This window comes from Hyperolius riggenbachi, chromosome 1, assembly GCF_040937935.1.
Source record: "Hyperolius riggenbachi isolate aHypRig1 chromosome 1, aHypRig1.pri, whole genome shotgun sequence".
Taxonomy (NCBI): Eukaryota; Metazoa; Chordata; class Amphibia; order Anura; family Hyperoliidae; genus Hyperolius; species Hyperolius riggenbachi.
Genome location: NC_090646.1, coordinates 238225367 through 238248519, shown reverse-complemented (window position 1 = coordinate 238248519; position 23153 = coordinate 238225367). Strand labels below are relative to the sequence as shown.

The 23153-nt window shown below is 47.2% G+C and overlaps 1 protein-coding gene across 2 annotated transcripts in view; it reads left to right on the top strand.

Annotated features, from left to right (window-relative positions):
* The window catches only part of DAPP1 (dual adaptor of phosphotyrosine and 3-phosphoinositides 1), a 152244-nt gene that overhangs the window by 75084 nt on the left and 54007 nt on the right, over positions 1-23153 (top strand). For both annotated transcript variants that reach the window (XM_068231778.1, XM_068231788.1), the window contains one exon: positions 7207-7329. In XM_068231778.1, the coding sequence (XP_068087879.1) occupies positions 7207-7329 (123 nt within the window). The remainder of the gene's footprint in view (positions 1-7206; positions 7330-23153) is intronic.

The following is a 23153-nucleotide window of genomic DNA, read 5'->3' as shown; positions in this document are numbered from 1 at the left end:
CTGTTGTGTTCAGTGAACCTGCCACTGCATACCTGTTCTGTGAACCCGCCACTGTATACCTGTTCTGTTTAGTGAACCCGCCACTGTATACCTGTTCTGTTTAGTGAACCCGCCACTGCATACCTGTTCTGTTCAGTGGACCCGCCACTGTATACCTGTTCAGTGAACCCGCCACTGCATACCTGTTCTGTTCAGTGGACCCGCCACTGTATACCTGTTCAGTGAACCCGCCACTGCATACCTGTTGTGTTCAGTGAACCTGCCACTGCATACCTGTTCTGTGAACCCGCCACTGTATACCTGTTCTGTTTAGTGAACCCACCACTGCATACCTGTTCTGTTCAGTGGACCCGCCACTGTATACCTGTTCAGTGAACCCGCCACTGCATACCTGTTGTGTTCAGTGAACCTGCCATTGCATACCTGTTCTGTGAACCCGCCACTGTATACCTGTTCTGTTTAGTGAACCCGCCACTGTATACCTGTTCTGTTTAGTGAACCCGCCACTGCATACCTGTTCTGTCCAGTGGACCCGCCACTGTATACCTGTTCAGTGAACCCGCCACTGTATACCTGTTCTGTTTAGTGAACCCGCCACTGCATACCTGTTCTGTTCAGTGGACCCGCCACTGTATACCTGTTCAGTGAACCCGCCACTGCATACCTGTTGTGTTCAGTGAACCCGCCACTGCATACCTGTTGTGTTCAGTGAACCTGCCACTGCATACCTGTTCTGTGAACCCGCCACTGTATACCTGTTCTGTTTAGTGAACCCGCCACTGTATACCTGTTCTGTTTAGTGAACCCGCCACTGTATACCTGTTCTGTTTAGTGAACCCGCCACTGCATACCTGTTCTGTTCAGTGGACCCGCCACTGTATACCTGTTCTGTTTAGTGAACCCGCCACTGCATACCTGTTGTGTTCAGTGAACCTGCCACTGCATACCTGTTCTGTGAACCCGCCACTGTATACCTGTTCTGTTCAGTGAACCCACCGCATCAGTGCGCATACCTGTGCAGTTAAGTGAACCCACCTACCTACGTGAGTGCACGCAGTGTGATATACCACTCCGTGCATACCCGATATGGACAAAACAGGTAGAGGAAGAGGTAGTGCCAGAGCCAGAGGAAGGCCACCCGGCAGGTCTGCGCGAGGTCGTGTAAATGTAATTTCGTGTGGACCTGGCCCACAGTACAGTGCTCGGAAGAAGGCACGTCCCATCACCTCCCAAGATTGTCAGGACGTGGTTGAGTATTTAGCGACACAGAACACCTCATCTTGCTCAGCCACCAGCGCTACTACTAGCACCACTTCCGCTGCATTTGACACTTCACAAGAATTATTTAGTGGTGAAATCACTGATGCACAGCCATTGTTGTTACAGCCAGATGAATTTTCACCAGCTCATATGTCTGAGTTACGCGGCAACACTATGGATGTAACGTGTCAGGAGGATGAAGGACCTACTGATGGTGCAAGTTTGGATTTGTCTGAGGCAAGCGAAGCTGGGCAGGATGACTACGATGATGACGGTAATAGGGATCCTCTGTATGTTCCCAATAGAGGAGATGAAGAGGGGGACAGTTCAGAGGGGGAGTCAGAGAGTAGTAGGAGGAGAGAAGTTGCTGAAAGAAGCTGGGGCAGCTCTTCGTCAGAAACAGCTGGTGGCAGAGTCCGGCACCATGTATCGCCACCTATGTACAGCCAGCCAACTTGCCCTTCAGCATCAGCTGCTGAGGTCCCCATAGTGCCCACATCCCAGGGTGGCTCAGCGGTGTGGAAATTTTTTAATGTGTGTGCCTCAGATCGGACCAAAGCCATCTGTTCGCTCTGCCAACAAAAATTGAGCCGTGGAAAGGCCAACACTCACGTAGGGACAAGTGCCTTACGAAGGCACCTGGAGAAAAGGCACAAACAGCAATGGGATGGCCACCTGAGCAAAAGCAGCAGCAGCACACAAAAGCAAAGCCACCCTCCTTCTCCTCTTCCTCCTCCATCAGGTGCATTATCTGCTTCTGCCGCTTTCTCCCTTCCACCTTCACAGGCACCCTCCTCCACTCCGCCTCTGCCCTTGAGCGGTTCCTGCTCCTCTGCCCACAGCAGCAGTCAGGTGTCCGTGAAGGAAATGTTTGAGCGGAAGAAGCCAATTTCGGCCAGTCACCCCCTTGCCCGGCGTCGGCAGCTGTTGCCATACCGGCTGGTGGACTCTGAGGCCTTCCGTAAATTTGTGGCCATCGGAACACCGCAGTGGAAGATGCCAGGCCGCACTTATTTTTCGAGAAAGGCCATACCCCAACTGCACCGTGAAGTTGAGAGGCAAGTGGTGTCATCTCTTGCGAAGAGCGTTGGGTCAAGGGTACACCTGACCACGGATGCCTGGTCTGCCAAGCACGGGCAGGGCCGCTACATTACCTACACAGCCCATTGGGTGAACCTGGTGGTGAACGATGGCAAGCAGGGCGCAGCGGACCAAATTGTGACACCTCCACGGCTTGCAGGCAGGCCTCCTGCCACCTCCTCTCCTCCTGCTACATGCTCTTCGCTGTCCTCCTCCTCCTTGGCTGAGTGGCAGTTCTCCTCTCCAGCTACACAGCCCCAGCTCCGCAGGGCCTATGCTGCATGCCAGGTAAGACGGTGTCACGCCATCTTAGACATGTCTTGTCTCAAAGCAGAGAGTCACACTGGAGCAGCTCTCCTGGCTGCTCTTAAGAAACAGGTGGATGAGTGGCTGACCCCGCACCACCTGGAGATAGGCAACGTGGTGTGCGACAACGGCAGTAATCTGCTTGCCGCTTTGCATATGGGGAAGCTGACACACATACCCTGCATGGCACATGTCATGAATCTAGTGGTTCAAAGATTTGTGGCAAAGTACCCTGGCTTAGCGAATGTCCTGAAGCAGGCCAGGAAGTTCTGTGGGCATTTGAGGCGGTCTTACACAGCCATGGCACGCTTTGCGGAAATTCAGCGCAAAAACAACATGCCGGTGAGACGCCTCATTTGCGATAGCCCGACTCGCTGGAACTCGACCCTGCTCATGTTCTCCCGCCTGCTAGAACAGAAGAAAGCCGTGACCCACTACCTCTACAACTACAGTAGAATGAAACAGTCTGGGAAGATGGGGATGTTCTGGCCCGACAACTGGACACTGATGGAAAATGCATGCAGGCTCATGCGGCCGTTTGAGGAGGTGACCAACCTGGTGAGCCGCAGTGAGGGCACCATCAGCGACCTAATTCCCTACGCTTACTTCTTGGAGCGTGCTGTGCGTAGAGTGGCGGATGAAGCTGTGAATGAGCGTGACCAGGAACCGTTACGGCAGGAACAGGCATGGGACCAATTTTCATCAGACCCAGCTGTTTCCTCAACACCTGCGGCAGCACAGAGGGGGGAGGAGGAGGAAGAAGAGAAGTCGTGTACAGAAGACGAGTCAGACTCAGAGGATGATGAGCAAGGTGTTTCTTTGGGGGAGGAGGAGGAGGAGGAGGAGGAGGAGGAGGGGACAGCGGCAGGAGAACAACCTCAGCAGGCATCGCAAGGGGCTTGTGCTGCTCAACCTTCCCGTGGTATTGTTCGCGGCTGGGGGGAGGAGGTTGACTTACCTGACGTCACTGAGGAAGAGCAAGAGGAGATGGAGGGTACTGGATCCGACTTTGTGCAGATGTCGTCTTTTATGCTGTCCTGCCTGTTGAGGGACCCCCGTATAAAAAACCTCAAGGGGAATGAGCTGTACTGGGTGGCCACACTACTAGACCCTCGGTACAGGCACAAAGTGGCGGACCTGTTACCAACTCACCGGAAGGTGGAAAGGATGCAGCACATGCAGAACCAGCTGTCAACTATGCTTTACAATGCCTTTAAGGGTGATGTGACGGCACAACGCCAGCAAGGTACCACTGCCACTAATCCTCCTCCCGTGTCCACGCAGTCAAAGACAGGACGCTCCAGCGATCTCATGGTGATGTCGGACATGCGGACGTTCTTTAGTCCAACGCCTCGCCGTAGCCCTTCCGGATCCACCCTCCACCAACGCCTGGAACGGCAGGTAGCCGACTACCTGGCCTTAAGTGTGGATGTAGACACTGCTGTGAACAGCGATGAGGAACCCTTGAACTACTGGGTGCGCAGGCTTGACCTGTGGCCAGAGCTGTCCCAATTTGCCATCCAACTTCTCTCCTGCCCTGCCGCAAGCGTCCTGTCATAAAGGACCTTCAGCGCAGCTGGAGGCATTGTCACAGAGAAGAGAAGTCGCCTAAGTCACAAAAGTGTTAAGTACCTCACCTTTATCAAAATGAATGAGGCATGGATCCCGGAGGGCTGCTGCCCGCCCCAAGACTAAGTCAGTCCCCGCACTCACAGCATCTCTGCCTGCACGCCGTGTGACTGGCTGTCTGGCCTGCCCCAAGAAGACTAAGTCGCTCCCAGTCCCTCCACACAGCATGTCTGCCTGCAGGCCGCTTGACTACCTTCTCCGCCACCACCAACAGGGTCCGGGACTCCAGGCGGATTGCTGAATTTTTTAGGCCGCTGCTACCAGCGGCCGCTGTAATAATTTTTCTGGTGCGTGAACATGACTGCCTAATTTTTCTGGCTGCACTGCGGGCAGCTGCAACAACAAAAGAAAAGGCATGTACATGCGCCCATTCCCCTTCGTGATCATTACCTTGCCGTGGTGAAGGGGCTTGCGTATCACAATGAAGCAATGACCGGCGCCTAGATGAGTGTCTCGGGGGGCACACCCACGATAATAAGGTCGTTGCCTCATTGTGGTCGGACCAAATTTGATCAGCTGGACAGTCACTGTTCTGTCATTCAGCTACATCAGCCAGGCGACCATATGGGCTGTAAAGCCACCAAAACCTGCACTCTCGCCATGGTGCGCACCAGTCCAGCACGGCCGTCACTACACAAACAGCTGTTTGCGGTGCGTTACACGGTGAGTTTGGTGTGTCAGTGTGAAGCAGTACCTTAATTACACTACCTGATTGATGTATACACATGCAAGATGTTTGAAAGCACTTTAGGCCTGTCATTTGGCATTCAATGTGATTTCTGCCCTTAAAACGCTGCTTTGCGTCAAATCCAGATTTTTCCCCGGGACTTTTGGCATGTATCCCACTCCGCCATGCCCCCCTCCAGGTGTTAGACCCCTTGAAACATCTTTTCCATCACTTTTGTGGCCAGCATAATTATTTTTTTTTTCAAAGTTCGCATCCCCATTGAAGTCTATTGCGGTTCGCGAACTTTAACGAGAACCGAACCTTCCGCGGAAGTTCGCGAACCAGGTTCGCGAACCTAAAATCGGAGGTTCGGCCCAACTCTACTGATGTCTCAAAAAGTAGCGATTTTATTCAGGACATATCCCAATACAGATTAAAAGCACAATGCTGACATGTTTCGGACCTCGGTTTTTAACCATAGTAATTGTTACAGCTCTCAGCATCTGGTTTTAAAGGAGAGTGGCAATCAAAGGTTGGGGTGGACAACCACTCCAAGGAGGAGGGGTCAAAAATCAAGCAGGTACCACACCTCTCCTTGGTCAACACCTCCTAAAGCTACACACATACGAATAATGAATGCATTTAAAGAGAGTCTGAAGCGAGAATAAATCTCGCTTCAGACCTCATAAATAGCAGGGGCACGTGTGCCCCTGCTAAAACGCCGCTATAGCGTGGCTTAACGGGGGTCCCTTCACCCCCAAATCCCCGGGGAGCGCTTCCTGGTTGGGGCAGGGCTAACCGCCGCAGCCCTGCCCCACGCGCGTCTGTCAGCGCGTATCTCCGCCTCTCCCCCGCCCCTCTCAGTCTTCCTTCACTGAGAGGGGCGGGGGAGAGGCGGCGATGCGCCGCTGACAGACGCGACTGGAGGCAGGGCTGCAGCCGTTAGCCCTGCCTCCAGGAAGGGAAATTCTGCGACCTTTTTACGACACACTTTTGCGGGGGGTGGGTTGGGGGTGAAGGGACCCCCGTTTAGCCGCGGGATAGCGGCGTTTTAGCAGGGGCACACGTGCCCCTGCTATTTATGAGCTCTGAAGCGAGATTTATTCTCGCTTCAGAGTCTCTTTAAAACCACATAAAATGTAAGAAAGGTAAGCTGAGGAGCAATTAAAGCAGAAATGCAAGAAGACACAAAAAAATAAGGTGACATAATATCATTATTGTTAGTCTAAGCTTTCCTGGATAAAAAGGTTCGCAAATGGAGAAAAATGTATAAAGGGCAGAAAAATGAACTTCAAAATTCACTAAGAACATCACCCCGTGACTAAAGCTAAGTCCCACCTCGCATTCAGTCCATGGGGGATTCTAGTTCCTAGGCAGAAGAGCCACAGTGCCTCCCGTCTGCGAATCATGGCCTGTAGATCCCCTCCTCTTTTGGACAAGAAGACTTTCTCAATGCCCTGAAATGAAAAGCCGGACATGTCACCCCCATGCACGGTACGAAAATGCTTAGCAACATTAGAAATATTTGTGGTAGACCAACCTGCCCCTAAGTAATGTTCGACAATTTTAGCCTTAAGGGGTCTTGTGGTGCAACCCACACATTGAAGAGAACACTTGTTGCATGTCACTAAGTAAATTACATTCTTGGAATTGCAATTTATAAAATGTTTCATAGAGGACTTATATCCATTTGTAAGTGACTCGACCATTTGAGTCCTACTAATGACTGTACAATAATGACATGCCTGTGATCCAGTACTGTCTCATAGTGCAGAGTGAGTGGTAAACCCTTGCTTTTTATTCTATACACTTTCATGGAACTGTATGCCTCACTGTATGGTCACTACAGTACCATTAATGTGCGATGTAATTGAAGAATAATTGCAAGATTCTCTTCATAGTGCGAAAGCCTGAATGATGTTATCTGCTGATCATCGTGTCATTTTTGTAGTCTTTCCACTGCCTTGCTCTGTTTTAGGGATATAAGTAATCAGTGTTTTGTAGTTTGCTGATATGTGCAATAGAACATTTCACAATTTCCCTGCAAAGCTTCCTGATGTGAAATGCCTTAAACAAAAAACGCACACTGCTTCTGCTTACTCACACTTTCATGTTACAAGCCATATGACCAGACACTATCTCACTATTTTTTGGGTGACATTAGGTAATGTGCATTTAGATGATTTATTACAAATGTATGTCTGGTGTCGTTGATCATGTGTTATCGTTCCCTGTTGTGACAATCTTGCTTTTCCTCTCATCAGATGGTTTCATGATCATTTGAGCCGACATTCGGCAGAAGCTCTTTTGCTTACCAATGGGCAAGATGGGAGTTACCTCTTGAGAAAAAGTGATTCCAAGGCCAATGTGTACTCACTCTCAGTAAGGTAGGTACAACTTGTTTCAATGTTTTAAGGGCTAGTGTTAGGGGTGGCTCCAGGATTTTTTTTAAATTGAGGGTGCTATGCAGGTGCTGAATTCACCGACTGAGAAGCTGAGGACCTGTGGCAAAAAATGTATGTGTCCATGCACTGGAAAGTGGGCGTGGTAATGATGGGTCATGGGCAGGGCCAAATGTATATATGTAACTGTGTAATTCACAGACAGTGGACATCAACTGCAAAACTTTGAATGAAGCCCCCTTTCCTAATGAAAAATAATGATCTACTTTCCATACATATAGCAGACATTAGATTATGAGCTCCTCTGAGGACACCCTGTGACCAGGGGCCGGCCCGCTCATGAGGCGGGGTGGAACTTTTGCCTCAGGCGGCAAATTTCTAGCGGCGGCATCCGCCCGTCGGTGGGTGCGGGGAGCCGGCCGCCGACTGGAGGGGTAGCGGGCAGGACAGGGGTATTGGGCCTAACGGCGGGGTCCCCTCGCCTGGGTCCCCCGTCCTCCGCTCCCCTCCAGCCTTAATAGATCAGAAGCGCTCCTCGTAAGAGGCAGTGGGCAGGGAGGACTCGCCTCTTCCTCGATCCAGCGTGCGCTCCACTGACGTCACTTCCTGCAACGCCGCCCACTGTGGATAGCGTTGCAGGAAGTGACGTCAGTGGAGTGCACGCTGGATCGAGCGAGGAAGAGGTGAGTCCTCCCCGCCCACTACCTCTTACGAGTAGCGCTTCTGATCTATTTAAGGCTGGAGGGGAGCGGAGGACGGGGGACCCAGGCGAGGAAGGGGGGGGGGGGGTCCGACCCCCCTCCCCGCCGCTAGGCCCAATACGCCCGTCCTGCCCGCTACCCCTCCAGCTCGGCGGCGGGGGGGGGGGGGGGGGGGGGGGGGGGGCGGCAGCAATAATTTTTTCAAAATTTGCCTCAGGCGGCAAAAAGTCTAGGGCCGGCCCTGCCTGTGACATGACTATGTATTATGCAAAGTGCTGCCCTTAGTATAGGTGGCCAGAAATGCTTCCTTCCGGCCCCTTTGTAGTATAAGTGGCCAGAGATGCTTCCCCCCTCCCCCTTTGTAGTATAGGTGGCTAGATGCCTCCTCCTTGTAGTATAGGTGGTCAGATGCTTCTCCACTCCCCTGCTTGCAGAATAGATGGTCAGATGCTCCCAAAGCCAGTCCCCAGATCCCCCCCCCCCCGCTTAGGTGGAACCGCAAATCTCACCTCTCCACTTGCCTCCAGTCCCGAATCTATGTCTTCCCCTTCGTTATCAGACACAGCTGTGTATCTGTCTCTGCAGTTGCCATTACCAGCGTATCACATGATAGGAAATGCCATCTGCAGAGACAGATACACAGTGGCGGGTGATGATGAAGGGGAAGAGGAAGCTTCGGGGCTGGAGGCGAGCAGAGCGGTGAGTGACTCTCTCTCATTGGCATTTCTGGGGGTGCTATAGCACTAGAAAGTTAGTGTCAGCATACAAGCTATTCTCTTCCATCCAGATATGCACAACGCATATGGTATGCCAGACACAGATTTCTTCATAATTTGGACACTAGCTGAAATACAGGGCACTTGCTTTCTGCCAGGAAGTGGTCAACCGAAATAATGAAAACCAAAGCGTTTCATCACTAAAGTACATTTCTCTGCAGGATCATTTAAGTGTAATGTTTTGTGTCAATTATGATTTAACACATGGAAATTCTTTAGTGTGAAAGCTTTATAATGGCAGTTGCATGCACTCTAAAAAGAGTTTTTTCTTCTCTTCTCTACATATTACCTTATGTAGTCCCTTGTTGGCATTGTGGGTTAAACCTCAACTAGTGACCTAACCTGAAACTGTATTGCTTCTGAGAATCATACATTGCAAAAAGTCCCTACATGTAAAAAGTACTCATACATTGGAGAGGATAGTTATGTTGTCTGAAGGTCAGGCACAGCCTCAGTGGTGAAAGTACACTTGTTTTCTGTAAAAGTCTCAAAACAGTTTGAGGGCACAGCTGCTACTGAAAAGAACTGCAGGCTGTAGTATTCTCAGAGGGCTCTCTAGTAGTCCTAGTCTTTTAGTCTGAAGAGTGAGATGACTGAGAGCCAAGCAGCAGCATTACCCTTTGAGCTTTCCTTAGTTTTCTTGAACACTGTACGTACCAAGTTGTCAGATGGTATACTTATAACCAGTGGTGATGCTGAGACTAAGGGGGTAACTTGCCAGTTGCCAATGATTATCAATCCCTATGGGCAGAATCAGAAACTGCTTCAGCTTGAATTTCAGATTCAAGAGCATAAAGTGTTTGCTTGCTTGCTTGCTTGCTTGCTGACTGCTGTAAGTAGGGAATCTCAACTCTGGTGAATTGGTCCACTACAAAATCACTGTAGTCCATGAAGCCAGGATCCTCCATTTTTACAGCCTTGTTAGTTTTGTTACTACTAGAGTTTCGTCTTCCTGTGAGTGTGTTTTAAGTGGAGAAGGGTAATAATTGTTTTTATGTCCCCTTGTTTTTTCCAGGCTCAACCCCTTTGTGTAGCTCTGCCCCCCATTTGTGGTTTCGGCTGAAGCCAGTCAAAACAAAGCTGAAGGAGCAGCAGATGCTTTGACCAACTCTGCACTCCCTGTGTGTCTGTGCTCCTACAGCACCTGAAGCTGGAAGTGTTATGAGCATGTGCAGTTCAGAAGTGCCAGTCATGCACTTCTTTCAGTTGGAGCCACAGATGGAGGCAGGGAAGAGCGAAGCAACAGGTGGGAGCGTAGTGAAACAGGTAGGCCTGTTATTATCAGGACCCCAGAATACACTAAGGTTCAGTTCACAGTGGTCAGCTTGCATAACTCGTGCATTTTAATGACTGTGAACTGCAATGGATACTTGCCATAGACTTTAATACAAAGCCTGTATGCAGTGACTTAGAGAAAAGTGATCTGTTACTGTGAACAGGCCCATAGAATCAGGGCCAGATTTACAATCTTTACTGCCCAAGGCCACTGTCAGCAGCCACCCCCCTTCAGTATAAGTAACCAGATGTTCCCTCCCTTCCTCCAATTTAGGTATCCAGATGATCCTTCCCACTCCCTCCTGTATAAGTAGCCGTTGACCCTTTCCGCAAATTATAGACAGCCAGATGACCCTTCCCCCCCCCCCACACACACACCTCCAGTATAGGTAGCCAGATAACCCCCCCCCCCCCTCCTCCAATTTAGATAATCTGATGACCTCTCCCCCCTTCCCTCTAGTATTAGAAGCGAGATGACCCTCCCCCCTTCCGTAAAGTTAGCCCGATGACCACTTCCTCCTCCAGTATAGGTAGCCATGGGACCCTTTCCCCCTACCCTAGTAGAGCCTGCTACCCACCTGCCCCTTGATCTCGTGTGCCTATGTGGCCTTGGGCGTAAATCCGGCCCTGCATCAGAATTGTATGGGCAATGAGTTAACATGCAGAACTTTTCTGTAACGCAACTGACCCCAGTGGCGTAGTGATAGCCATAGAAGCCATAGCAAGTGCTATGGGGCCTGACGCCACTAGGAGGCCCATCCCGGAGGCAGGCAACCTTTTTTTAATCAACTTATAAAATGTAATTTACTTTTATAACACTTCACCCCACACACAAACTCACCCCACTCTTGCAGTAAGCATCCCAGATACCCAACCCCCCCCCCCCCCCACGCACCAGTCGCTAAGACTAAGATCTGCAGCAGCTGTGAGAAGGGACTATTTTCTCACAAGCCTGCTGTGGGAGTAGGTATACCTCACTGGCCTGCCCAACAATTAATCCATAGTTCCGGCCAGGGATAATGTGCTGCTGAGGACGGAGGAGGATTTGATGTGTTGCTGTGGATGGAGGAATCAAACTGTGACGTGATGGCGCCACCCAGTCCTACCTCTGCCGCTATGTGCAGTACTGCTGCTGATCAGCAAGTAAAAGGAAGGGAGGGGGTTTTCTGCTATTCCTCCCTCCCTCTCTTTCTCTCTCTCCCTCTTTTTTTCTTCCTCTCCCTCTTTCTTTCTCTCTCCCTCCTTCCTCACACACACACACACACACACACACACACACACACACACACACACACACACACACACACACACACACACACACACACACACACACACGTACGTACGAATAGTGTTGGGCGAACACCTAGATGTTCGGGTTCGGGCCGAACAGGCCGAACATGGCCGCGATGTTCGGGTGTTCGACCCGAACTCCGAACATAATGGAAGTCAATGGGGACCCGAACTTTTGTGCTTTGTAAAGCCTCCTTACATGCTACATACCCCAAATTTACAGGGCATGTGCACCTTGGGAGTGGGTACAAGAGGAAAAAAAATTAGCAAAAAGAGCTTATAGTTTTTGAGAAAATCGATTTTAAAGTTTCAAAGGGAAAACTGTCTTTTAAATGCGGGAAATGTCTGTTTTCTTTGCACAGGTAACATGCTTTTTGTCGGCATGCAGTCATAAATGTAATACATATAAGAGGTTCCAGGAAAAGGGACCGGTAACGCTAACCCAGCAGCAGCACACGTGATGGAACAGGAGGAGGGTGGCGCAGGAGGAGAAGGCCACGCTTTGAGACACAACAACCCAGGCCTTGCATGAGGACAAGAAGCGTGCGGATAGCAATTTGCATTTTGTCGCCATGCAGTCATAAATGTAATACAGATGAGAGGTTCAATAAACAGGGACCGGAAACGCTAACCCATCACAGATGTTCATTGTTCATGTTACTTGGTTGGGGTCCGGGAGTGTTGCGTAGTCGTTTCCAATCCAGGATTGATTCATTTTAATTTGAGTCAGACGGTCTACATTTTCTGTGGAGAGGCGGATACGCCGCCGATCTGTGACGATGCCTCCGGCAGCACTGAAACAGCGCTCCGACATAACGCTGGCTGCCGGGCAAGCCAGCACCTCTATTGCGTACATTGCCAGTTTGTGCCAGGTGTCTAGCTTCGATACCCAATAGTTGAAGGGTGCAGATGGATTTTTCAACACAGCTACGCCATCTGACATGTAGTCCTTGACCATCTTCTCCAGGCGATCGGTGTTGGAGGTGGATCTGCACGCTTGCTGTTCTGTGTGCTGCTGCATGGGTGTCAGAGAATTTTCCCACTCCAGGGACACTGCCGATACCATTCCCTTTTGGGCACTAGCTGCGGCTTGTGTTGTTTGCTGCCCTCCTGGTCGTCCTGGGTTTGCGGAATTCAGTCTGTCGGCGTACAACTGGCTAGAGGAGGGGGAGGATGTCAATCTCCTCTCTAAAGTCTCCACAAGGGCCTGCTGGTATTCTTCCATTTTGACCTGTCTGGCTCTTTCTTCAAGCAGTTTTGGAACATTGTGTTTGTACCGTGGATCCAGAAGGGTATAAACCCAGTAATTGGTGTTGTCCAGAATGCGCACAATGCGTGGGTCACGTTCAATGCAGTCCTAGGCCGAAGAGGTCATAGCCTAGGGTCACAAAACCTGTTTATTTGGGCAATTTCAATGGTGGCGAGTCTGACGTACATAAATCGCAGCAATGGCCGTTAGCAACGTCTGAATCTCACGAAATGTCTCATGCAGGTAGAAGACATATTGTTAGACTTGGGCTCCAAAGATGGGTTCCCTACATCTCTGCAAACCAGAGTTACAGGGCTCCAAATTTGGTAAAATCCCCCATAGGCTTTCATTGGGCCTCCTATTTACAGTTCCAAAATCTCACATCTTTTCAAAGGACAATTACTCAGCAGTGGCAAATTTTCTAGCATTGTAGGGACCCTTAGGGGGAACATGACTGGTGAGTTTCGGGCCCCTAGGCCAAAGAGGTCATAGCCTAGGGTCACAAAAACCTGTTTATTTGGGCTATTTCAATGGTAGTGATGGTGACGTACATAAATCGCAGCAATGGCCGTTAGCAAAGTCTGAATCTCACGAAATGTCTCATGCAGGTAGAAGACATATTGTTAGACTTGGATTCCAAAGATGGGGTCCCTACATCTCTGCAAACCAGAGTTACAGGGGTCCAAAATTGGTAAAATCCCCCATAGGATTTAATTGCCTCCCTATTTCACTTTCCAAAATCTCACATCTTTTCAAAGGGCAATGGCTCAGCAGTACCAAATTTTCTAGCATTGTAGGGACCCTTAGGGGGAACATGACTGGTGAGTTTCGGGCCCCTAGGCCGAAGAGGTCATAGCCTAGGGTCACAAAAACCTGTTTATTTGGGCTATTTCAATGGTAGTGATGGTGGCGTACATAAATCTCAGCAATGGCCATTAGCAAAGTCTGAATCTCAAGAAATGTCTCATGCAGGTAGAAGACATATTGTTAGACTTGGATTCCAAAGATGGGGTCCCTACATCTCTGCAAACCAGAGTTACAGGGGTCCAAAATTGGTAAAATCCCCCATAGGATTTCATTGCCTCCCTATTTCACTTTCCAAAATCTCACATCTTTTCAAAGGGCAATGGCTCAGCAGTACCAAATTTTCTAGCATTGTAGGGACCCTCAGCGGAACATGACTGGTGAGTTTCGGGCCCCTAGGCCAAAGAGGTCATAGCCTAGGGTCACAAAAACCTGTTTATTTGGGCTATTTCAATGGTAGTGATGGTGACGTACATAAATCGCAGCAATGGCCGTTAGCAAAGTCTGAATCTCACGAAATGTCTCATGCAGGTAGAAGACATATTGTTAGACTTGGATTCCAAAGATGGGGTCCCTACATCTCTGCAAACCAGAGTTACAGGGGTCCAAAATTGGTAAAATCCCCCATAGGATTTAATTGCCTCCCTATTTCACTTTCCAAAATCTCACATCTTTTCAAAGGGCAATGGCTCAGCAGTACCAAATTTTCTAGCATTGTAGGGACCCTTAGGGGGAACATGACTGGTGAGTTTCGGGCCCCTAGGCCAAAGAGGTCATAGCCTAGGGTCACAAAAACCTGTTTATTTGGGCTATTTCAATGGTAGTGATGGTGGCGTACATAAATCTCAGCAATGGCCGTTAGCAAAGTCTGAATCTCACGAAATGTCTCATGCAGGTAGAAGACATATTGTTAGACTTGGATTCCAAAGATGGGGTCCCTACATCTCTGCAAACCAGAGTTACAGGGGTCCAAAATTGGTAAAATCCCCCATAGGATTTCATTGCCTCCCTATTTCACTTTCCAAAATCTCACATCTTTTCAAAGGGCAATGGCTCAGCAGTACCAAATTTTCTAGCATTGTAGGGACCCTTAGGGGGATCATGACTGGTGAGTTTTGCCACTGCTGAGCCATTGCCTTTGAAATGGTGTGAGATTTTGGAACGGTAAATAGGAGGCCCAATGAAATCCTATGGGGGATTTTACCAATTTTGGACCCCTGTAACTCTGGTTTGCAGAGATGTAGGGACCCCATCTTTGGAATCCAAGTCTAACAATATGTCTTCTACCTGCATGAGACATTTCGTGAGATTCAGACGTTGCTAACGGCCATGGCTGAGATTTATGTACGTCACCATCACTACCATTGAAATAGCCCAAATAAACAGGTTTTTGTGACCCTAGGCTATGACCTCTTCGGCCTAGGGGCCCGAAACTCACCAGTCATGTTCCCCCTAAGGGTCCCTACAATGCTAGAAAATTTGGTACTGCTGAGCCATTGCCCTTTGAAAAGATGTGAGATTTTGGAAAGTGAAATAGGGAGGCAATGAAATCCTATGGGGGATTTTACCAATTTTGGACCCCTGTAACTCTGGTTTGCAGAGATGTAGGGACCCCATCTTTGGAATCCAAGTCTAACAATATGTCTTCTACCTGCATGAGACATTTCGTGAGATTCAGACTTTGCTAACGGCCATTGCTGAGATTTATGTACGCCACCATCACTACCATTGAAATAGCCCAAATAAACAGGTTTTTGTGACCCTAGGCTATGACCTCTTCGGCCTAGGGGCCCGAAACTCACCAGTCATGTTCCCCCTAAGGGTCCCTACAATGCTAGAAAATTTGGTACTGCTGAGCCATTGCCCTTTGAAAAGATGTGAGATTTTGGAAAGTGAAATAGGGAGGCAATTAAATCCTATGGGGGATTTTACCAATTTTGGACCCCTGTAACTCTGGTTTGCAGAGATGTAGGGACCCCATCTTTGGAATCCAAGTCTAACAATATGTCTTCTACCTGCATGAGACATTTCGTGAGATTCAGACTTTGCTAACGGCCATTGCTACCGATTTATGTACGTCACCATCACTACCATTGAAATAGCCCAAATAAACAGGTTTTTGTGACCCTAGGCTATGACCTCTTTGGCCTAGGGGCCCGAAACTCACCAGTCATGTTCCCCCTAAGGGTCCCTACAATGCTAGAAAATTTGCCACTGCTGAGTAATTGCCCTTTGAAAAGATGTGAGATTTTGGAACTGTAAATAGGAGGCCCAATGAAAGCCTATGGGGGATTTTACCAAATTTGGAGCCCTGTAACTCTGGTTTGCAGAGATGTAGGGAACCCATCTTTGGAGCCCAAGTCTAACAATATGTCTTCTACCTGCATGAGACATTTCGTGAGATTCAGACGTTGCTAACGGCCATTGCTGCGATTTATGTACGTCAGACTCGCCACCATTGAAATTGCCCAAATAAACAGGTTTTGTGACCCTAGGCTATGACCTCTTCGGCCTAGGACTGCATTGAACGCGACCCACGCATTGTGCGCACTCTGGACAACACCAATTCCTGGGTTTATACCCTTCTGGATCCACGGTACAAACACAATGTTCCAAAACTGCTTGAAGAAAGAGCCAGACAGGTCAAAATGGAAGAATACCAGCAGGCCCTTGTGGAGACTTTAGAGAGGAGATTGACATCCTCCCCCTCCTCTAGCCAGTTGTACGCCGACAGACTGACTTCCGCAAACCCAGGACGACCAGGAGGGCAGCAAACAACACAAGCCGCAGCTAGTGCCCAAAAGGGAATGGTATCGGCAGTGTCCTTGGAGTGGGAAAATTTTCTGACACCCATGCAGCAGCACACAGAACAGCAAGCGTGCAGATCCACCTCCAACACCGATCGCCTGGAGAAGATGGTCAAGGACTACATGTCAGATGGCGTAGCTGTGTTGAACAATCCATCTGCACCCTTCAACTATTGGGTATCGAAGCTAGACACCTGGCACACACTGGCAATGTACGCAATAGAGGTGCTGGCTTGCCCGGCAGCCAGCGTTATGTCGGAACGCTGTTTCAGTGCTGCCGGAGGCATCGTCACAGATCGGCGGCGTATCCGCCTCTCCACAGAAAATGCAGACCGTCTGACTCAAATTAAAATGAATCAATCCTGGATTGGAAACGACTACGCAACACTCCCGGACCCCAACCAAGTAACATGAACAATGAACATCTGTGATGGGTTAGCGTTTCCGGTCCCTGTTTATTGAACCTCTCATCTGTATTACATTTATGACTGCATGGCGACAAAATGCAAATTGCTATCCGCACGCTTCTTGTCCTCATGCAAGGCCTGGGTTGTTGTGTCTCAAAGCGTGGCCTTCTCCTCCTGCGCCACCCTCCTCCTGTTCCATCACGTGTGCTGCTGCTGGGTTAGCGTTACCGGTCCCTTTTCCTGGAACCTCTTATATGTATTACATTTATGACTGCATGCCGACAAAAAGCATGTTACCTGTGCAAAGAAAACAGACATTTCCCGCATTTAAAAGACAGTTTTCCCTTTGAAACTTTAAAATCGATTTTCTCAAAAACTATAAGCTCTTTTTGCTAATTTTTTTTTCCTTTTGTACCCACTCCCAAGGTGCACATACCCTGTAAATTTGGGGTATGTAGCATATAAGGAGGCTTTACAAAGCACGAAAGTTCGGGTCCCCATTGACTTCCATTATGTTCGGAGTTCGGCCATGTTCGGCCCGAACCCGAACATCTAGATGTTCGCCCAACACTACACGTGACCCGTTCGGCCAATCACAGCGCTAGCCGAACGTTCGGGTAACGTTCGGCCATATGGCCGAACAGTTTGGCCGAACACCATCAGGTGTTCGGCCGAACCCGAACATCACCCGAACAGGGTGATGTTCTGCAGAACCCGAACAGTGGCGAACACTGTTCGCCCAACACTACGTACGAACACACACGCACGCACACACGCACACACGCACACACACCAGTCTCAAATATCATAGAGAAGGGAGCACCACAGCAGGTGAAAATGCATACTAGTGTATAGAGCCAGCTAAGCTGCTGCACATTAGTATGAAGGATGTCAGTGTGGTGTCACAAATACAGTGTAATAATGTTGCAATACATGCCCATCACCAGTTTGCACAATGGTTGAGTACACCATACTATACAGGAAAACTCTCTGTGTCCAGTAAGGGTGAACAGTGTAAAGCCCTCCCCCAATCTTGGCTGTCACCAGATGCATGGAAGAATAGTGAACTTGGTCAGACTTATGGACCTGGGTAGCAGCTTAAAAACTTTCAAGAGATTGAAATCTCATAGTCAATATTGTTTAGCAATCGGTGACTGGATTACCACAGCATGCTGCAGGACAGCACATTGTTATAAAGCTTTTTTGATCTAATAGTGTTTGTTAGTGGAGTTCCTTTCATAGTTTGTTTTAATTAAACTATAGTTAAACTATATTTTACTATGAGTTTTCATTCTCCCATGTGGTTTTTAAGGCGCTTACGCGGGTCCATAGGCCGTCGCCAAGTCCACTATTCCTCCATGAAACTAGTCACTGCTGTGATTGAGAGGGGACACTTGAGGGAACCATGAGGCTATCAGAAAGCTAGTGGGGGGCACCTCTGGCTACCTAAAATGTGTGTGTGTGTGGGGGGGGGCCTTATAATTTTTCTTGGGGGGGGGCCCAACCAAAATTTTGCTATAGGGCCCCTTGATTCCCAGATATGCCCCTGAAATGACCACTGTGAACAGGGTCACAGGCTAGGTTTACAGTGTTCAGCTGCATAACGCACAGATTATAATTTGTTATATTGAGTGTGAACTACAATGGAGTCTTTAATACAAAGCTGGCATGCAGTGAGTTAGAATAACGCAATCCATTATAATGCAGTACTGTGAACAGCCCCATAGAATTAAATGGGCAGTGAGTTGACATGCAGAACTATTCTGCAACACTACTGATCACTGTGAACGGGGCCATTCTGTATTGTGCTGTCGGTCACCCTTGTTATCATTGTCTGTAATCCTATGTATACTATAGCACTGTGTAATATGTTGGCGCTATATAAATCCAATAAATAATAATAATTCTAATGTTTAATTTAGCATTTTGGGGGCCAATATAGCCATGCTGTCAAGATCCTTCTGCCGCTTGCTAGTATCCTAATGGGTGTTGATAATTCCAAATCATTTTGAATCATCTGTAAAGATGACAGCATTATTTTGTTTTCCTACTACTGAGTTAATTATAAATATATTGGAAAGAAACTAACCCAAGATCAACCATTACAGACCCCTCTGATAAGGATTTTTGGCATGATTCCTTCACTATACTACCCTTTGCCTTCTGTCCCTTTGCCAGTTCTCTATCTCTGTACACAATTTCCCCTAGTCTCTTTATGCTTAGCTTTTGCCACAGGCCGTATTATGGAACAGTGTTGAAAACGTTTGTAAAGTCCAAGTGTAATACATCTATTGCTTTTCCAACATCTAGATTAGCTTTCACCACTTCATAAAAGCTGTGTATGTTGGTCAGACAAGACCTGTATTTAGTAGTGTGAAACTACAGGGTGAGGCATTTATATGGATACACCTTAATAAAATGGGAATGGTTGGTGATATTAACTTCCTGTTTGTGGCACATTAGTATATGTAAGGAGGGAAACTTTTCAAGATGGGTGGTGACCATGGTGGCCATTTTGAAGTCGGCCATTTTGAATCCAACTTTTGTTTTTTCAATAGGAAGAGGGTCATGTGACACATCAAACTTATTGGGAATTTCACATGAAAAACAATGGTGTGCTTGGTTTTAATGTAACTTTATTCTTTCATGAGTTATTTACAAGTTTCTGACCACTTATAAAATGTGTTCAATGTGCTGCCCATTGTGTTGAATTGTCAATGCAACCCTCTTCTCCCACTCTGCACACACTGATAGCAACACTGTAGGAGAAATGCTGGCACAGGCTTCCTGTATCCGTAGTTTTAGGTGCTGCACAACTCGTATCTTCACAGACTAGACAATTGCCTTCAGATGAGCCCAAAGGTAAAAGTCTAAGGGGGTCAGATCGGGAGACATTGAGGGCCATTCAACTGGCCCACGATGACCAATCCACTTTCCAGGAAACTGTTCATCTAGGAATGCTCGAACCTGACACCCATAATGTGGTGTTGCACCATCTTGCTGGAAAAACTCAGGGAACTTGCCAGCTTCAGTGCACAAAGAGGGAAACACATCATCATGTAGCAATTTTGCATATCCAGTGGCCTTGAGGTTTCCATTGATGAAGAATTGCCCCACTATCTTTGTACCCCATATACCACCCCATACCATCAATTTTTTTGTTCCAACAGTCTTGGAGGCATCTAACCAATGTGGGTTAGTGTCAGACCAATAGCAGTGGTTTTGTTTGTTAACTTCACCATTCACATAAAAATTTGCCTCATCACTGAACAAAATCTTCTGCATAAACTAAGGGTCCTGTTCCAACTTTTGTTTTGCCCATTCTGCAAATTCAGTGCGCCAATCTGGGTCATTCTTGTTGAGATGCTGCAGTAGCTGGAGTTTGTAAGGGTGCCATTTGTGAGTAGCTAATATCTGCCGAAGGGATGTTCGACTAATGCCAGTGACATGCAGCGAGTGCTACGCTGTGGGCTCTTACTGCATGAAGCTAGGACAGACACTGATGTTTCTTCATTAGTGACAGATTTCATGCATCCACATTTTGGCAAATCCAACACTGAACCAGTTTCACAAAACTTAGCAAGCAGTTTGCTAACTAGCATGGGAGATGGGTGGTCTTGTAGGGTGTCTTGCATTGAAATCTGCTGCAATGACCCGGTTACTGCGTTCACCAGACATCAAAACAATTTCTATCCGCTCCTCACGTGTTAATCTCGGTGGCATGTCAATGGCTGTAAACAAAGAGAAACTTGTAAATAACTCATGAAAGAATACCAAGCACACCGTTGTTTCTCTTGTGAAGTTTGATGTGTCACATGACCCTCTTCCTATTGAAAAAACAAAAGTTGGATTCAAAATGGCCACCATGGTCACCACCCATCTTGAAAAGTTTCCCTCCTCACATATACTAATGTACTTGGGACAGTAGGAGGATGAGTGCAGGGGAACGGGCGTGTGTGAGCACACATGCGCCTAGGAGCGTGGCCGCACCGGAAGGCAGGAGCGTGGCCGTTGCAGGGGAGAAGGGGGTTAGGAGGGTCACAGCACAGCCCTAGCTAAATTCTAGTGTTATAATAAAAAACCTGTATATCATTTTTTCAAACTTTAATTGAGTGGTGCTGTTTCTTGGGTTTTCTGTTCTTCCCTGGGTGAACATAGGTTTCTAGCCCTAGCACACTCTTGTTAGGCCTGTGTGCGAACACTCTTTCCTGTTAGATAAAGATCTTTAGTCACTATCTTTGGCAGATCGATCGTAGATTGTTCATTTTGCAAAGATTTTTATTTCATGTGTGCATGCAGCTTAAATGAATAAAGCTTGGAGCTTGTTTCTTCCTAGGGGATATTTTAATACCTTGTCAATAAAAAGCTTTTTCAAGCCACCAGCAAGCAAGAAAATGCTCAGAACACTTTTGTCTGTATTTTTCACCTACTTTTTGGTATTTTTTCAAGAGTGCTGAAAAGTTATTTTAAACAGAACATAGAAAATGATCTCCAAGGAGTCAACTTGGGAGAAAAGGTGAATTGAATAAGAGCCTTGCTATATTCACAGGTTCCACGCTAATCTCAGTGTATGGGCATTGGCCTGCTTCTTCACAATAGATGTGTCCTCAGATTCAGGGCACTTTATTGTACATGTGTCCTCAGATTCAGGGCACTTTATTGTACATGTGTGGATTATCAGAACAGCCACTAGATAAGCAGTGAGAAGATCAGCTAAGGCCACATAAGGCGGAACAGCCCCGAGAAACCAGCAGAAGACAGCAATATTCCTGTTAAGCTTGTTTGCTGAAGCACACGTCCATAGTTGAACAATGTATGTGTAGAGATCTGGGCGAAGGGTGGATACTATTTAATAGTTCCTTCTTCAACAGTCATAATAATTTATTGTTACTCTGAACATATTAGAGACAATGTGCATCAGTCAAAAGGCACAAGGTAAGGAGCTGCTTCAATTTATAAATAAGATTTATTTATTGATGTAGAATTTTACAAGAGGCTGTGCACACTTACTGAAAGGCCAACTAACTAAAATGTACGGTACCTATTATTCATAGATTTAAAAAAAAAGTATACTGTATATCAGTCAGTGAATATCTAAGGTCTCTGGTAATGTCCTTGTCTTTGTAAAACCAATTCATATAGTATTGTAAAATTCCCCTTTTTGGTGTGTTCATTTCAAGCTTTTCTTTAACTGGCACGTTACTCAAAGTAGAATTGAAATTGTAATATATGTAAATAATCTAACATAGTTTTCTACATCGATAGGAATTTATAGTCCTGGGAGTCAGTGATGTCCTTAGCAAAGCTACTCAGTATCTACCAAAGGTACTTCCACACAGTTTGATGGTGATGCTTGACACACCATACATGTGACCCAACAGCCATGCATGGTAACACCAGGCGTTTGGGTAGAGAGCATTCTTGCACTGAAGTTTTTGATTGCCTTCAGGAACATCAACTGCTTTTTTTGTTCTTCCCATGTTTTATTAGCGTTTCTCCCATAATAACCAAAGATGTATGTGTTAGTAGGATGACCAGTCTGTCCATGTCAGTGTGCATAATACTAGGGATTGATTGTGAGCTCGTGATTGATTTGATTGTGAGCTCTTTTGCTGGCATGAACAAACTTGAATGGTTCCGTCCAGAGTGTGGTGCAATTTGTCTGTGGTAATTGTAAGATCACTGGTACAGTTTCACACATTTGTATCCCAATTCCGCCATGACCTTTTCACTTCTTTGTTACATTTAAAAGACAGAAATATGAGTTAAATGAAAAAGAAATATTGCTACACGTTCCCTGTTAAACGCTTTTCTAGTTGATTGCTTTTTTCATAACGCATGTAAACTGCAGTTGAAATATATCTCCTTATTATCAGTCTGTTGTAGGGCAGCATGGTGGCGTAGTGGTCATCACACTCACCTTGCAACGCTTGGTCACCAGTTCAAAACCCCAGCCAAAGCACCAAAAAAAAATAAAAAATACTGCTACACATTCCCTGTTAAACATTTTTCTGCTTTATTCAGAATTTATTTAGCATTTTGCTAACCAGCCTCTGATTGGAAGTGAATCAGGTATGTCGTAATAGAAATATTTTAAATATTACCTTTTGTGGGGATTTGCAGCAATTTGTATGTTCTCCCCGTGTATGTGTGAGTATCCTCTGGACACTCTGGTTTCCTCCCACATCTCAAAATGTACAGATAAGTTAACTGGCTTATCCCTAATTGACCTTGGACAACAATGGATAAATGACCAAAGTATGGATAAGATTGCGAGCCCCTCTGAGAGACAGTCATGTGACTCTGTAAAGTGCTGCTTAAGATGTCAGCACTATATAAATAATAATATATAATAATATTATATATAATATAATAATAATAATATGTAAATAAGTCAGCATTGTCAGGTTTCAAGCTAGATGTAGCCCAGTCCCTGATATAAACACCACAGTTTCTTACTGAGGCAGTTGAGAAATGGGAAAAATGTATATAGTTTTTAT